Raw genomic sequence first — 18,338 nt, 5'->3', positions numbered from 1 at the left:
GGAAGAGTAGGGGGAAGGCTTGTCTTCCTCACTCTGCCACATCCAGGCTAGCATAGCTGTGCTGGCATGTCAAGGAATATATGATGAGCTGGATATAAACCTGGCCCAGTAGTGAAACTCCTTCAGCGAATTACACTCTTTCCTGGGCTGTTGTACTGGCCCCTTATTCTGGGGCCACAATTGAGCCTTTAGCATTTGTATTACCCATAAGGGATAGCATTGTCTTTATGGCTCAATCCTCCCAACCCCTTTGCAGAATTTAGATTTGCCAAGATTGGACTCCTAGACCAAACTCCAGGTATTTGTGATGTAGATTTTCTCTTAAAATTTTATGTACAATTTTGAACAAAGTAAGTAGCTTTTAGAAAAGTGGATTCAAACATGTATACTTTTTTGTGGCTATTTCTGGGGTGCACGTGGCTGCCAGCCCAACTAGTTTCTCTTTAGGTTTTTTTGTCCCCCCCGCCCACTTTTGCTACAATCACCTATTAAAAAGGAAATTAATTCATACATTTTATTTTACCCCCACCTTAGGTACAGTACTGCTGTAATGGATCTACTACTATCTGTATTGCTAAGGTGTCTAAGTTATGTAACTTCACCTTTGCAGATAGAGATCTATAAAATCATGAATAGTGTGAAGAATGTGCATAAGGAAGTGTTATTTACCCCTTCACATAAACACAATAACTGGGGGAGGGGGGCATGTCACCCAATGAAATTAATAGGAGGCATGTTTATAAACAAACGGAAGTACTGCTTCACACAACACAGTCAACCTGTGGAACTTGTTGCAGCGGATGTTGTGAAGGTCTGAATCATCTGGCATTGGCCACTGTCGGAAGGCTGTATACTGGGCTAGATGGACCATTAATCTGACCCAATATGGCCATTCTTCTATAAGTAGAATGAACAATATTAAATAGGAAAGGAGTGATGCAACTCAGATATTTACAGATCAAAACTTCTGTGTTCTGTCAAATATCAGAATTTCCATGTGGGTTAGAAGTCACTTAGATCCTGATGGGTGCAGATGAAAGTTATGAGAATGCATAATTAAGCAACAGGCAGGGCTACTGAGCATGGTGCTTTTTCTAAAAAATTCATTTTGTGTATGCGACAGAATGTGTCCATGTCCACACCCTACACATTGTTGTAATAATCTTATGTACAATGTATGCCTTGTGGGGTATCATTTGAAAACTCATAATTTGCTGAGCATTATTGTCCCGATAAAATGCGTGTGGCAACATTGCATGTGAAGTTACAAGATTTCACTGTATGTTATTAACACATGTTCCAAACTGAGATTGACAAACAGCTCTCTCTCAAACAAAGGAATGTATGCTCTACTTAATTTGCATTTAAGCAGTAATCAGAGTCATCAAGCAGGAAGGGTAACAAAGGGTGCTTAAACAGGCTAGGAAAAGCAGCAGGGAATATCCTTTTCTGTAGACTCTGTCTCCTGAATCTCAGCTGGAAGTGTTTTTCAAGAGGGAGACTATAAAAAGGAGGGACAAACACCCCAAGAGGATCTCTCTCTCCCCCCCCCCCACCCCTCTACTATTGTGTTCATGGCACCAGAAGTGACAAAGGAAGCATTCGCTGGACTAGAGAAGGGATCCTGACGTAAGACATTAAGCCAGTAAGACTGCTGAAAGCATATGGTGAGAAACTTTGCTTGAACCTGATATAGATTAAGTTAAGTACCAGCAGTGTGTTAACTTTATTTTCTTGTAACCTTTTTCTGACTTTTGTGCCCCATTACTTGTACTCACTTAAAGTCTCTTTATAGTTAAACTTGTTTTATTGTTTGATCTAATCCAGTGTGTTTAAATGGAAGTGTCTGGGAAACTTCATTTGGGGTGGCAAGTTACGTGCATATTATTTCTATTAAAGCAATAACAGACTTTATATAAACTTGTAGGGTCAGGAGAGGGCTGGGGAGTACAGGACATATATTTCTGGGGGGAAATCTAAGACTGGGTTTGTGTTGGGATCACCTGCAGTATAACCAAGGCTGGTAAGAGCCAAGGTGTGCAGGTTGGCTGCAGCACGCAGACAGACATAGCTGGGAGTGACTTGCATGCTGGAGGCTACAGCAGCAAAGCATTGCAAAGGGCACCGTAGGTTAGAGGTCAGGGATGACACAGCTATCCATTAGTCTGGATTGTAGCCTGATATGTCACAGTATAGTAAACTGAAGGGAGTAGGTGCTGCAGGCTATTTGGTTTGTGAACGCTCTTTATCATATACCATGAGGAATGGAGCTGCTGCCTATGCTGGTTACAGTTTTTTCTTGGAACCCTCAATACATTCCTGTGGAAGTGCCCTGCCCTCAAGCCTTATGTCTGTCTTCAAGCCTGCCCTTGTATGGCTATCGCTTTCTCCTAAGTGCAGTTCTTGCACACACTTGAATGAGACACTGCTGCTGGTTGGCAATGGGAGTAACTGAAAATCCTAAAAATTAGCCATTAAACGTGTAATTTGCATTGGCTGGATTTTGAGTACTTGCATGATTTATGACATCATCCAGTTTTGATATTAGCTTTTCATTGCAGAAATGTAGCAGTAGGATGTGTTATCAAAAGCAATTTTCTTCAGTCCAGTTACACTTACTGAGCCAAATTCTGCAATAAATTACTGTAGCGTAATTTCAGGTGAACTCCATTGAAGTCAATAGAAATCATTGATTAGATTTTGTACCATTATCACCAACTGCAGACATTGTTTGAGACCCTTGCCTAATCTCTGTTCTGTTTTTAATTCACAGCTCAGGCAGGACCTGTTTTGTCTGCAATGCAGAAATCTGCACCTGCGGATCAACAAAAAGATTCTGCAACAATGTGTCAGGAGGTGAATAATCTGCTCCTAGAGAAAAGGGCTTTACAAAGTCACTTGTCTGAACAAGATCAGCAATACAACATAAAGATTAACAGTCTGATGTCAGAACTGAGCAACTCTCAAAAAGACATGGTGATTATGGCACTTCTATTTTCTTCTAATGATTCTGTGGTGTGGATGAAATTGAATGCACGTGTGGTAAAAGTTAAGTGTTTAATCGTATCTGAGTTTCTAATTCAAACTGGAAAGATCTTGTTAGTGGGTATAGTTAATACACTAGCTTTCAATTGTGGCGATCAGAGTTCAAATTGATTTTGATCATTGGAATATGTGAAAAGCCTGAATCTCTCTGGACTACAGAGACCTAGTTTGTCAGTCATCACTAAGAGTATGTCTACACTGGCAGAGTTACAGCGCCGGGAGTTACAGCGCCGCTCAGAGAGCACTGAAGGGAAACCGCTGTTGTGTGTTCACACTATCAGCTGCCTGCGCAGTAGCATGTTCACACTTGCAGCGATATTTGGAGCGGTGCACTCTGGGCAGCTATCCCACAGAGCATCTCTTCCTCTTCTGCTGCTAAGAGTTGTGGGAAGACGGAGGCGGTCACGTGGCATCCTAGGTCCTATCCCCTGGCCCCGTGATGCATTGCTTTGCATCCCAGCAATCTCTGTGCTTGCATCCTCATTTGGCGCCATCTTTCAACGGTTTGTGCACTGCGGGCTCTGCCTCTTTGGTCTGCAGGAACGGATCCCGAAGTGTTGACCAGTATATGCTGCTCGCTCTGACCAACACGTCATGAGTGGCAGTGGAGTTTTCCTTAAACTACAAAGGCCAGAGGAGTGCGACATGGATCTCGCCACACATACTAGCTATGACATGAGATTACTTGTGGCATTCACGGAGGTGCTGACCACAGTGGAACGCCGCTTTTGGGCTCGGGAAACAAGCACTGAGTGGTTGGATCGCATCATCACACACGTCTTGGATGATGAGCAGTGGCTGCAGAACTTTCGAATGAGAAAAGCCACATTCATGGGACTGTGATGAGCTTGCCCCAGCCCTCCGGCGCAAGGACATGAGAATGAGAGCTGCCTGCTGTTGGAGAAGCATGTGGCGATTGCACTGTGGAAGCTGGCTACTCCAGACTGCTACTGATCGGTCGCTAATCAATTCGGAGTGGGAAAGTCAACCATTGGAGTCGTGTTGAGGGAAGTGTGCAGGGCCATTAATCGCATCCTGCTCCAAAAGATCATGACTCTGGGAAACATGCGTGACATTGTGGATGGCTTTGCACAAATGGGCTTCCCCAACTGCGGAGGGGCGATAGATGGCACGCACATTCCAATTCTGGCACCAGACCACCTAGCCACTGAGTACATTAATCAGAAGAAGCATTTCTCAATTGTTTTCCAGGCGCTTGTAAATCACTGTGGGTGTTTCGTAGACATTAACGCAGGCTGGTCCGGAAAGGTGCATGACGCACGCATCTTTTGGAACACTGGCCTGTTCAGGAAGCTGCAAGCAGGGACTTTCTTCCTGGACCAGAATATCACAGTAGGAGAAGTCGAAATGCCTGTTGTGATCCTGGGAGACCCCGCCTACCCCTTAATGCCGTGGCTTATGAAGCCACACATGTGGCATCTTGACAACAGCAAGGGGCGGTTCAACAACAGGCTGAGCAAATGCAGAATGACTGTTGAGTGTGCTTTTAGTCGTTTAAAGATCTGCTGGTGCTGCCTATATGGGAAGTGCAATGGAGAGGCAAGTGAGTCCACAAATACTTCAAAATATTTGTAAACTGCATACCAAAGCCCATGCTTGGGTGTGTTACCTGAACTCTTTTGGAAATCTAGGTTTAATTACACTTACCTTCTGATCAAACTCCCAGTAGCATCCTATCATATCAAATGGTCAGACAATTCAGAGGAAAGATTCAGATGATCTTCTCTTTGCTCATTAGCATGCACTGTGTAAGCAGCTTGTATCAACTTCTTTTTCCTCTTCAAGTGAAATACTTTGATGCCAAGACTAAATAGTTACTAAATTTAAAAACAACTTCTAGTTCCCTTTATGTTTATGAAATATATTGTGTGTGTTTTAGAGGGATTGAACCACTTTCCTCCCCCCAATTATTAATACTATGATAGGCTTTCATCCTATTAAATTGAGGATTTAACAGGGATCATGCCTAATCTTTCCAATTTTGCCTAGATAATGTTACTTTGATGTTTGTGGCATTTCTTGTATGTCCATATGCTTAATACTTGCAGTACTCCCTATACTAAAGAAGGTATGGCAATTGACACATTTTTAAGCTTGACCACTGTGAATATACACACTGGGCAGCTTTTTCATAGAATCTAGAAGAGACTTATTTTCTTTCAGCCAATTTAACAGTGCCCATACTCTTATTATTAATTCAGTTTATTTTAAGTATCAAATGCTTTACTAAAATCCAAATATCTGTCTTTTTCATCCCTTTAATTTTGTAATTCCATCAAAAAAGCATTCAGGTTTGTCTGAATTTGTTCTTTTTGTGAATCCATGTGGATTATTCCTGGTTGTTCCATTATCCTCGTAAAACAATGGTTCTGAATTTTGGGCTCATGATCCAAAAGTAGGTTGCCAACCCTTCCCCTTCCCCCCTCCCTCCCCTCTCCCCCACATGACAAGAGTTGTTTTCTATATAATCTAAACTTGATGTTAAAATATTTATTGCTTGGTTGTAAAATTAGCTGCCTGAATGTAAATGGTTGCAGTAATAAGGTTTGAGTGTACAGTTTTCAGGACTAGGCAATTTTCAAAGTTCTCAATGTGCATAATTTGTACCTTGATATATTTTAAAGTGTGCCATTTGTCACCTTTGTTTTCTGAAGGTAAATATCTGCTTTGGCTCAGTATGGCACAATGAATTTTAAATTAAGTTCTTATTTATTATTGCACACAGATTTGCTTTAGTTTGGGTTTTTTGGGGAGATTTGGCGGGGTTTGGAGGTTGGTTTTTTTTGTTTTTTTTTTGCTAAAAGCACAATGAATTCTGGAATATAGGGGTAATGGAAGAAACATGGGGTGATTTTGGGGTCTCAGAAGGAAAAAGGGGTGTTGCTTAAGGTGTTATAGGTGGAGGAAGATTGAGATCTAAGACCCAAATCCTGCCTTCCAGCATGCAGCCTGAATGTTGGTCCTAGCTTTGACAGAAGGAACACTCACCTGTTCAGCAAAGTGGCTTTACAACTCCTCTGTGGCCATTATTGCATTAGATATCACAGTCATAACTTACTCTTTCCACATTCAAGAGGAATGGGAAATCCATGTAGTAACATATCTTCTGGTCCCTTCCATGGTTAGTCCATCACCTGCTCCATGCATAGTGACTGAACATTTCCCTTTGACCCCAGAGGATTTTTCTGACTGGGTGAGGCTTTTGATATCAAGTGAGGTCTCCATTTAATGGAATACACTTCCCATGTTCTGAACAAGATCCAGTGTAGATATCTAGTCTTATCAGGTGATGTGTACACCTAAGCCATTCTGTCCTAGGCCTCTCTGGGTATGTCTACACTACAATTAGACACCCTCAGCTGACTCGGACTTGCAGGGCTTGGGTTGTGGGGCTGTTTAACTGCAGTGTAGATTTCCAGGCTAGCGCCCAGGCTCCAGTCTGAACCCAGAAGTCTACTGCAATTAAAACAGCCCCTTAGCTCCAGTCCCGTGAGTCCATGTCAGCTGCCGGGCCAGCTGCAGGTTTTTAATTGCAGTGTAGACGTACCCTCAGACAGTTCCCACCTCAGTGGTACCTCCTTGTGACACTACTCATCCTGTCGTGTGGATCTCTGACAGTCAGTTGCCACCTCTCACAGGATCTGATGCAGTGGTGCTTTAGCCCTCTGGCTAAGGCACTCAAGTCCTAAGAGTTAAGAACTCAAAACAGGGTCATCTGAGAGTCTTCAGCAGGACTCTGCCCTTCTATTCAGGGATTGTCTTCAAACAGCCACTCCTTTTGATCAGTTTCCCTGGGCCCAGTCATCCCATTTGGTGGGAGACTTGTCCAGCCATCATGAGGTCCTGTCCTCCAAGGTGCTTGCATCCCCTCCCAGCTTGGAAAATGGAGTGGGGAGAGTGCTTATAAAACCTGCAGATGGCCCCAAGCTGGGAGGGGTTGCATGCGCTTTGAAGAACAGGATTAGAATTCTAAGTGACCCTGATAAATCGGAGAATTTGTCTGAAAACAAAGATGAAATTCAATAAAGACAAGTGCAAAGTACTACCCTTAAGAAGGGGCGGGGGGAATCAAATACACAACTACAAAATCAGATTACTGGTTAGGCAGTGGAACTGCAGAAGAGGACCTAGGGTGTCATAGTGCATCTCAAATATGAGCAGTTGCAGCGATGCAGTTGCAGAAAATGCTAATATTACTCAGGGTGTATCAACAGTAGTGTTGTAAGTAAGACACTGGAGATAATAGTCCCATTCTACTTGGCCCTGGTGAGACCCAGCTGTGTCCAGTTTTGGGCACCACGCTTTAAGAAAGATGTGGACAATTGGAGCGAGTCCAGAGGAGAGCAACTAAAATGAAATGTTTAGAAGAGCTGACCTCTGAGGAAAGGTTAAACTTTATCTTTAGTCTTGATAAAAGAAGACTGTGGGGAAACCTGGTAAGTCTTGAGACAAGTTGAGGTGTTACAAGAGAGGACAGTAATCAATTGCTTTCAGTGCCCACTGAAGGTAGGGCAAGTAGTAATGGACTTAATCTGCAGCAAGAGAGATTTAGTTTAAATATCAGGAAAAAAAACCTTCCTAAACTATAAGGACAGTTAAGTACTGGAATAGGCTTCCAAGGAAAGTTTTGGAATTCCTGTCATTGGAGATTTTTAAGACCAGGTTATTCAGACATATCAGGGATGGTCTGACTCTAGGTATACTTGATCCTGCCTCAGCATGAGGTTGGGGGGCGGGGCTGGACTAGATGACCTGTCAAGGTCCCTTCCAGCCCTACATTTTTATGGTTCTGTCTCTCAGACTCTTGGTTGTAACTGGGCTTCTTTCATAGAGAGAGAAGCAGAGCTCTGTTCCCCTTCCTGGTCAGCCAGGAACAGAGCTAGAATTTGATTTAACTCCACTCCACACCTGACATCTACTGCAGGTGTAGCTGGATGGGGCTAAGTGGGTCCACAGGCCCTCATTAATCTACTTGCCAGTGTGTCCCATCACAGCCTCCTATATGATCTGTATCCAACCAGGATTATTCTGTCAAGACTTCACTTGGCACTGTAGGTCAGTCCAGGATACTACCTTCCTTCCCTACTTGTGAGTCTTTCCTTTCCTGTGCCATCCTGTACCTTCATCCTCAGTGCCTGAGAGCAAAATGAAAGAACACAAGCAATTCTCTGCTATGGAGTTTATGGCCAAGAAGCCAGATTAATTATACCATGTGAGTGAATAGCACTATGGGGTTGTTGTTTTTTGGGGTTTTTTTTTTTACTTAATCCAGTCTTTGATCTTCAGCAGCGTCAGCTGTTGCTGAGCAATCCAAAACAACTTCATCTGACAAGGAATCTAGGAAGATGGATAAGTTTGGCAAAAAGTTGTCTCTTCTGCTTGGCTGTGAGACTGCCATTTCAAGGCAGTAATGGCCAGTTACAATTACTCTGTGAAATAAATTCACATCACAGCACTGTGAGCCGTGGACCCAGGAAGAAAGTAGTTACCATTGTGACTATATGGACTCTCACCATCTGGAAAATCCCTCTTGCTGTGGACAGTCAGCAGCTCAGTTACCATAAAGGCTGTGAATCTGGATCCCTGTCGATATCATTCCCCTGGGAATCCATCCAGGGGAATACCAGGCTTTCCCAAGTTCTGGACTATTGTGATTCAATGACTGCTGTAATGTTTGTTTTCCATGGAACCAAGTTACAGAAAACAAAATAAATCAGGAATACCAGGTCTTGCCTTTTTCATTTTCAGTGGTGATTGCTTTATGATTTACTGTGTTACAAAATCATGTTTAGACTTTCAAAGAATAATTTACTGGGAAACTGTTCAGTTGTTATCAATTTCCTTTTTAAGGTTTGTTCTGTTTTTCTTAATTTTTTAAATGTCACTAGGATATCTTGAAGCAACGTTTAGACCAGTTATTGGAAGAGAACACTAACTTAAAAGCTCATCTGTTAAATGTGGAACAGAATGTGAAAAATGCAGACCGTTCTAGTTCATTACATTTGCAACTTACTGGTGAGTTTTTAAAAACACTTGTTTTAATAACTGTTGTGTCAAAGGCAAACCCATATCTGTGTTCTGTCTTTAGGTTTAATTTGTATATTACGGCTAGATCATGATGCCTTTACTCACACCAAGTAGTACCTCATTCCACAAGTACTTCCATGGCAATTATTATTTGTATTACCTTAATGCCTAGGGCCCTACATATAGACCAAGACCCCATTATGATAGGAGTAGTACAGCAAACAAAAAGACAGTCTCTGCCCCAAAGGTCTTACAAACTAAATAGGAGACAATAGATGAATATAGACAGGAGTACAAGGAAACAATGAGACAACATAGGTCAGCATAATAGGCATTGGTCTGTGCACACCAGCAGCCTACCTGTTGTCAAGTTTTTTGTAGGCATCACAGCAAAGGGGGGATTTGAAGGTAGCTAATTAGGTAGCTTTGTGCATGTTTACAGTGAGTGCCTCCCAAGCATGTGGGGCAGTGTGGTAAAAGGCACAAAGGTGCTTGTTTGAAAATTTAACAAATGGGCAGTGGAGACTGGCATCATGGGCTGATCGGAGGCAAGCATGAACAGATTGACAACGAACAATAGGTAACATGGTAGTTGATTTGTGAAGGGCCTTGAAAGTGAACACAAGCAGCTTATGTTTGATGTGACAGAGAAGGGGAAGCCAGTGGAGAGATTCAAAGAGAAGGGCAACAGCAGAGCGGAGGCTGTAGCTCACTGTTTTAAAGATATAATCAACAATTTCTCAGCCAAACCACATTTACAGTGGACAAATTTTCTCTTAATGCTTACTTATTTAGTGTGTTTGCACATCCAGCATAGATTCTAAATTTGCTTAGACCAACCAGAATAGAATAAGGACACATAAGTATGGGTTAAAGTCCACTGACTGCAACCTTATTAATAAGTCTATTAGCGTTAAGATGTGGATCTTACTATTAACCTGGTGACATGATACCCTCTGGTGGCCCTATCAATAAAGTTCCAGTATGCCAAAACAAAAGATGCACTTCATCCACTAACAAACTCCACTCCCCCCCCCCCCTTCCTCATGAGTAAGTATCAGGGCAACAATGAGGCATGCCATGTAACAAGGCCTGACATGCTAGTGACATCAGTCTAGTGTCAACACATTGAAGTGCCCAGAATCTGGGATAAGGGATAAAGAACACCAGTTATACAGGGATTACCATTTATGCTTTCTATGACCATTTCTTCCCACTAGTCCCTGGGAAGCCAAGGAACCCATCCAATCAGGTATGAATGTACTAATAACCGGAGGTCTACACTTAAAATACTGCAGCAGTCCTTCAGTGAAGATGCTAATACGCCGATGGGGGAGCTTCTCCTGTTGATGGAATTAATCCACCTCCACAAGAGGTGGTAGCTATGTCCACGGGAGAGGCCCTCCCATCACCATAGTGCTATCTACACTGGTGTTAGGTTGGAGGTTAATGATCTGGAGGATGGCGTGGACTGTACCCTCAGCAGGTTTGCAGATTACACTAAACTGAGAGGAGTGGTAGATACGCTGGAGGGTAGAGATAAGAGGATTGGACCAAAAGAAATCTGATGAGGTTCAACAAGGACAAGTGCAGAGTCCTGCACTTAGGACGGAAGAATCCCATGCACTGCTACAGTCTAGGGACCGAATGGCTAGGCAGCAGTTCTGCAGAAAAGGACCTAGGGGTTACAGTGGACGAGAAGCTGGATATGAGTCAACAGTGTGCCCTTGTTGCCAAGAAGGCTAACGGCATTTTGGGCTGTATAAGTAGGGGCTTTGCCAGTAGATCGAGGGACGTGATCATTCCCCTCTATTCGACATTGGTGAGGCCTCATCTGGAGTATTGTGTCCAGTTTTGGGCCCCCCACTACAAGAAGGATGTGGAAAAATTGGAAAGAGTCCAGCAGAGGGCAACAAAAATGATTAGGGGGCTGGAGCACATGACTTATGAGGAGAGGCTGAGGGAACTGGGATTATTTAGTCTGCAGAAGAGAACGAGGGGGGATTTGATAGCTGTTTTCAACTCCCTGAAAGGGGGTTCCAAAGAGGATGGATCTAGACTGTTCTCAGTGATACCAGATGACAGAATAAGGAGTAATGGTCTCAAGTTGCAGTGGCGGAGGTTTAGGTTGGATCTTAGGAAAAACTTTTTCACTAGGAGGGTGGTGAAGCACTGGAATGGGTTATCTAGGGAGGTGGTGGAATCTCATTCCTTAGAGGTTTTTAAGGTCAGGCTTGACAAAGCCCTGGCTGTGATGATTTAGTTGGGAATTGGTCCTGCTTTGAGCAGGGGGTTGGACTAGATGACCTCCTGAGGTTCCTTCCAACCCTGATATTCTATGATTCTATAACTGTCACTCAGGGGCATGGATTTTTCACACTCCTGAGCGACTGTTATACCGATGTAAGTTTATTGTGTAGACCTGGCCTGAGTCTGCTCCACTGTCACGTTGATGAATTCTGTCCTCCTTGAAAGCACTAGAGCCAGGATAATACCTGTCACTCAATTTCACACTTCCTTCTTGCGCTTTCAGCGCAAATTCACGTTTGCAGAAGAATGTGACCTTTTTCCTTTCTGTGAACATTAAAATCATAATTTCTTTGGACAAATGTTCATAAAAAATGATGGAAGAGGATTGCAGATGCCAGGTAAGTAAACTTAGTTTTTATTTGAATGAATACTCTCGTTTACTTTTTCAGGAACCAGCCAATTAGCAAATATCAGCATCTCTTCAGGCAAACAAACATTCTCATATAGGGCAACAATAGCTGCATCCCATCAGGAAGAGACATATATAAACTCATAGAAATAACTGGTGAAAAAGGCCTGTTAGATCATCCAGTCCATCCTTCCTGGTCAATGCAGCATTGTTCACTACAATAACATTCACCAGTGCTTTTCACCGTACTTTCTACATGATGCAGTTTCCACCATTTAGTGCTCACTGTTAGGAAACTTTCCTTTGCTCGGTTTAATACTGAGGGCATTTATTACAGATGATTGTATTGCACACACCAATGGTAATTTATTAAATAACAAATGTTATAAATTGTCCCTTTAGATTTTTATGGTATCTGCATTTTGGGTCCAAAAAAGATTGACAGAGTCCCTTTTTAAAATGATTTGGTGCCTTATTGAGCCTTAGTAGTCTTCAATACATTTCTCATGCTTTTTTCATCTAGACACTTTTACTTGTTACCTACTTCAGTACCAAAGAATAGGAAACATAATTTACCTGAACACCCACCTACCCACCTCCAAAAAACAAAGCCCCACTCAGTTTGAAAAAAAATAATAATAATAATGAAATCTGAAAGCGTGTTTCAGAGAATCATAGATGTGTAGGGCTGGAGGAATCTTGAGAGCTAAACAGTGGAGTCCAGCTAAAAAGCACTCACTAAAATTATACCTCCTTTAGAAAAATTGTATTTTCACTCACGCACACATCCACAGAAGTCTGAAAGTCAACATTTGGGAGACCCAAACAGTTCCCCTGTGCCATATAACTCTTCAGAATCACAGAAAGATGAGTTTATATGGGGAGGCAGGAGTGAGTTAGGCTAGCTTCCAAGTTAACTATGGAGTGGCCACTGCCAGCATTCACCTTATCTGTAAAGAAGGGGGATCTGCAGTAAATTAGGCTCATCATCGCTAGTTCTAAAACTATAAAAATAACGTTTCCTGATCCTCTTCCTGTCCTCCCACCAATTTAATGCATTGTATTGGCATTTTGGAGCCTGAAGATTTTGGGGTGCTAACCAGAAGGCATTATTTTAGGCTTAGGGAAATAGAAATGTGTCTGAAGTTCATAATACTCTTATATTTATATAACACCTTTCAGCCTGGAAGATCCCAAAGCACTTTACAAACTTAACAAGCTACTATATTACTATAAACAGTTTAAAACAGCAGGTGAAAATACAACTTACAATGGTGTCATAGGGCAGTCCCACCTGAGCGCTGTCCTGCTGCAGGATACAGCATGACAGGTGCAACTGCTTAAGTTTCCTTTCTTCAGACTTCCCAGAAATAGTTCAGTGCATCATCCCAAGTGTAATAATAGCCCTTGTGGGGTCACTTATTCCCAAAGTCCCACGAACATAAATTATAACAAATGTCCCACAGCCATAGTCCATATTTCCCCACCATAGTCAAAACAGTACAGGCAACATACTGGTCCAGCATCCCTCACTATGTCCCAGCCATCCAGTGCCATCCTTTCCTGACCTTACACCAGGACAGCCCCCCAACCCTTTCAACTGGAGTGCCTGCTAGGGAGAGCTGGGGGAACGCCCACAGCCTCTCTGCTGGGAGCTTCCTTGCCAGGGAGCATCGTGATTGTGTGAGGGATGATCTAGTCTGACCTACACATTGCAGACCACAGAACCTCACCCACCCACTCCTGTAATAGACCCCTAACCTCTGGTTGAGTTACTCATTTTCTTCTGGGTCCAGCTCTGCAGGTCTGGAGATATCAGCAGGTAATTTGCTCCCCTGCCTTCAACCTTCTCTAGCCCGTGGCTCCAGCTCTCTGGCTTGGAGCCAGCAGGCTGCTTCTGCTTATTCTTCTCCTTCTCCTCATCCTCCCACCACCACCCAGCAAATCCCTCTTGCTGTTCTTCTGGCCTTCAGCCTTCTCCCACCCCCAAATGTACAGTCTGCAGCAGCTTACCTGCCTTCTTCTTCACTGCCAGGCAACCCTCACCTGCCCTCATCTTTACAGGTTCTGATTCACCAGCTGTCTCTCGCTCTCTGATCCTTTATAGCCCACAGGTGCTGTCTCACCCTCCTAAATTGGCAAAATGGGAACACTTGCTCTGGCACAAGGGAGCTGGACCTGCTTCATTCACAGGGGCCAGCCAGATGGAAACTGCAAGGGGAGGTTTATAGTTAAAATGTAAGTTGAAATTTGGCCAGGGCACTGGCTTTAATTTAATGCCCTTAATTTTGGAGCTCAACCCAGCTGCACTGAAATCAATGGAAAGCCTGTCATTGACTTCACTTCAGGCTCATGAAGAATATTTTGGGATCTTTAACTGGCACAAAAGGTCAGGCTCTCAACTGTAGGTCTCATCTAAGGGATGTATATTCAGTCTTATTTTATGCTACTGTACAATATTTACCCCTCTGAGGTTAGGTTGAATTTTCATCAAGAGATGTAGCCTCCTTAAGATATTTTGTCTCTTTGAATTTTAGATCTGCAAAACGAGAATCAACAGTTAAGAAGTGAAAACATCAACTTGAAACAGCGTCTTCAGCACTATGATCAGATTCAGGAGCTCACAGAGATGTTGCAGGAAAGTCACAGGTATATTGAAGATCCTGGTCAGAAATAAAAGAAACTATATTAGAAACCCTTGGCATATTGAGTACTTTGAAATTTTAAATTCATTCTATATTAATGTACCAGAGCTTCTCAGTTAAATGTTTACTATGAGTGGAAGATGCTCAATACATTTAAAATGTAAACATAGTAGGCCTTTTCGTCTCAGTATTTAATGAACAACAATGGAAAGTTTACTTGATGATTTCCTTACTGCTCTGTAGTACATTTTTAGTCCAGAGTACGGAGTTGTCTTTAGGTGCTGTGGAGGCAGAGGCAGCAGAAGATGCTGCTTAGCAACCAGTCTGCTCAGCCAGCTCTCTACCTCTTAAATTGACCATCTATAAAACTAAATCAACAGCAACATTTTAAATATTTCATTTGTTTTTTCAAATTTTAAACTGTAGATTTATACTCAGTTGAAAGTTGAATAACTTACTATCCTGGAGGAGGGTGAGTGGGATGAATTAAAATTTTTAATTACAGAAGGAAAATGATCAGATACAAATTTTCCATTCCGCTTCATGACATCTCCACTAGTGCATAATTTTGAGAAGTAATGAGCAGCAACAAATTGAGATGGGTGGGTGGGGGTCTGAATTAACACTGTAAGTCAATTAATGGAGTTAGCCCTAAAAATGTAGAATTCCTGCCCCCTATGGAAAGCAGGCCCTGGGCCTATATAAGGACCACTGCCTGAAGTATACTTCTACCAGAGGAGGGCTCTCTGGGCGGGATTGAAGTCTATCTTGTAATGTTTTATAAAAGTACACAGGGATGACTACATTGCTGCTTTTCCGATTTCTTCTGGGAGTGCAAGTGCATTCTCTACTTGTTCCTTTAGCCATCAGGTGACCATCAATCTGCCCATTGAAACTGGTACAGTGTGCTGTGACACCCTCTGGAATTAGTTGGTTGGAGGCCTTGTGTGCCTCTCTGATGCAGCACTACATCCATTTTGCCAGCGAGGTGTAATGTGCTAGATCTCATGCATTTTGCGCAGAAGGGGGGAAAAAAAGGATGATGGATTTCCTTCTAGGTTCTGTATCAATTGAGATGGAATGTTAGTGCTCTGCACGCACACCTCTCGGGGGGAAAATCCTGAATCTTTGTTTAAAGACACTAGCTGAGAGGGAGAAATTGAGGCTGGCCCTCCCACTGGAGGAAAATAGCTGGGCAGCAAGAGGAAGACAGGACAGAGCAGATGGGTTGCTAAGCAACAGCTTGAAAGGCCTCCAGTTTCACTGCTGAAAGGAGACCCCTGACTTGGGCTAACTCCCTGGAGAGGTTGTGTACAAGAGAGACTATAGACATGTTTTATGAAGGTGTAAATATTGCTCTATTTTATTATTGTTTGAATGTAAGGACTGTAATGTGTAATGAATTATTTTATTTTAATTACGTGACTAGTGGTGCTCTGTCAAATTGGGAGAACTAGAATCTGAAGGACGCTGTTTATCCCCAGAAGAGATAGCAGCAGAGGTATTGGCAGTGCCAAGTGCCATACGCACTGGCCTACTAATGTTTTATGTTTGTACAGTGTCCTGGGGATTAGATGCCTGATTTTATGAATTGAATAAATAAGTTTCAGCCATATTCTGGCGGGATCATCTCTTGGGAGCAGAAAATATCTTCGTCTCCATGCCCATTTAAACATTGCCCCCTCTGCCAAAACAGTCAGCGGGGAGGGGTTGAGTACTGTGTGGTTTTTTGTGATGTAGTTACATGCTATTTGAGGAGATGAACTTGAAACAACCAATTTATTTCAGTGTAATGTAGGCCTTCTGTTCAATGGTAATGACTTTCAGCCATTGATCAACGTGGGCTGATTTAAACCAGTGGCAGATACTGTGGCAAAAATCCTATAGGGTCTCATAGAAACAACTCATTTTAAGCAGGCCCTGCTATTCTACAGAAGCTACAGATTCTCTCTACGAGGTTGATGCAGCTGTAGCATCCCTCACAAAGGATTTGAATCTTCTTCAGCAGCCCATAGAGCCTCCCTGTTAACCACAACTTGCTGGAGTCAGAATGTCCTGGTGCGATAGGCTAAAAAACATCCGCTCCCAGAATTGTGATTAACTCAAGTCAATACTAAAGAAAATATACCTATCCACTCCGTTTGTGGTGGATGGACTATGGATTCCAGGGGCTGATGGTGAAACTCTGGCTAGGAGCCAATTCTGGCATTTTCTGGGACTGACCTTTGTCCCCAGTATAAATCACCTGAAACAAGTTCTCTTGGCCGCTAAATAGTCACCTTTTTAGGATCTGTAATGTAGCGAACAGTTTTATATTCTAAACTTGTAATACATGATATGTGATGTGATCTACTAATAAGAAATTAATGTTTGTCCAGTTATAGAATAATTCATTTGGTGAGAGGATAGAAGGGGCATGACCCCAGCCCCTTTTTGTTGTGTTTTTGTGCTTTAGTAAGTTGCTCTCTCTCTCTGTGTTCTGGGGAGATGAGATTTGGGCCTTATTTTGAGATGGCCATGGTGCATACATGCTAGAAAAAGTTCCCCTTATAAACTTTGTTTTTGTATGACTTATAATTTTTGACACTTATTCTTAGAATCAATGTCAGTATATATCTGAAAGATTGCTTTGTATAACTTCCTTTCAACATGATCTGGAGATGGGACAAAACTAGGGGGGAAGCTTCAGATAAAATGGAATGTGGATCTGATAAATCCCAATTTTGGATTTGGAAAAACAAAACATCCTTGGTCTTGCCCATCGGTGCCCTAAACATATGGGGTGAGAGTCTGTGCAGTCCTCTGAGTGGGGAGGGTTGCCGTAATAAGGTAACGTAGTACAGTATGTCTATATCTTGGCAGTTATGAGGATTTCAAAATTAACACAACAGCTTCTTTTATAGTTGTTTCAGTGGCTAAAAAATAGTTGGCCAGAACTTCCATAATACTATTTTACGTCAGCTGAGGATTTAGTCCAATGAAGGCAAACTTGTTCATATGGAGAGCACTTCTATTTGAAATGTATTATTGAGATAAATCTTTCCGCTAAGGAATGTTTACTTGGTCATAAATTATTCCTAAAAATCTCTCTTCTTTTATACATTCAAAGTGGGGGAAAATAGCTCACAATAGCTTATTCCGTAATAGAATTACAAAGAAATAGTAGTACCCAATAGAAATGTGAAAGGAAGTAAAAAGACTTTATAAAATGGTTGAAATAATAAGCACAATTAGATGTTTGGATTGTTTATTTGCAGAACTTTGGTTTCTACTAATGAGCATCTCCTGCAAGAATTAGCAGAGACATGTACACGGCACAGGACTGAAGTTGAGCAGCTACACTGGAGTTACAATCAGTTAAAAAAAACAATGGATAAACATCCTCATAGCAACATGGACAACAGCAGGTGTTAGTGACAATCCAAGGAAGTTTGTTGTAAATGATTTATAAGAGGTGACACCCTTGAGTTTATCTGACTGTGTGAGCAAACATTTACAACTGCACCATGAGTTGATGTCTTTGATACCTTTTATTTATTCAAAATTGTTTTTCTGTCTTTATGCATATAAATTGTTCAGCAGAGACTTCTCCAGAACAAATTTTCACTTTCTTTTTTACAGAAACATGGATGTGCATGATGGCAATTTAAACCCAGTCAGAAATTTTGGTTGAGCACTTTCAGTCCAGAACTCAGGGCTACCTAAAGCTAAATGTGAGTTCAAATTTAGAACTATTATTTTGAAATCAGGACCTTAAGTGCCAATGGCTGAGTTAATTCACAAGGACATAGCTCATATTTTTATATATATAAATGTAGTATAACATAAGTTGAATTATAGCACTGATCTGTACTTATGCACTGCGTACTGCTGTCCATATTATCAAATGTAACATTAAACATGGTTTAGAAGGGAAACTTTTTAGGGAAATAGAAAATATT

General features: G+C 42.1%; 1 protein-coding gene across 1 annotated transcript in view; it reads left to right on the top strand.

Annotated features, from left to right (window-relative positions):
* The window catches only part of CEP72 (centrosomal protein 72), a 42,973-nt gene extending 25,162 nt beyond the window's left edge, over positions 1-17,811 (top strand). Inside the window, exons 11-14 of the mRNA XM_065398385.1 lie at positions 2,774-2,976; positions 8,955-9,081; positions 14,290-14,401; positions 17,655-17,811. Coding sequence (XP_065254457.1) covers positions 2,774-2,976; positions 8,955-9,081; positions 14,290-14,401; positions 17,655-17,811 — 599 coding nt within the window. The remainder of the gene's footprint in view (positions 1-2,773; positions 2,977-8,954; positions 9,082-14,289; positions 14,402-17,654) is intronic.
* The last annotated feature ends 527 nt before the right edge of the window (positions 17,812-18,338 follow it).

This window comes from Emys orbicularis, chromosome 2 (assembly GCF_028017835.1).
Source record: "Emys orbicularis isolate rEmyOrb1 chromosome 2, rEmyOrb1.hap1, whole genome shotgun sequence".
NCBI classification, from domain to species: Eukaryota; Metazoa; Chordata; order Testudines; family Emydidae; genus Emys; species Emys orbicularis.
This window is presented reverse-complemented; position numbering and strand designations above follow the sequence as displayed.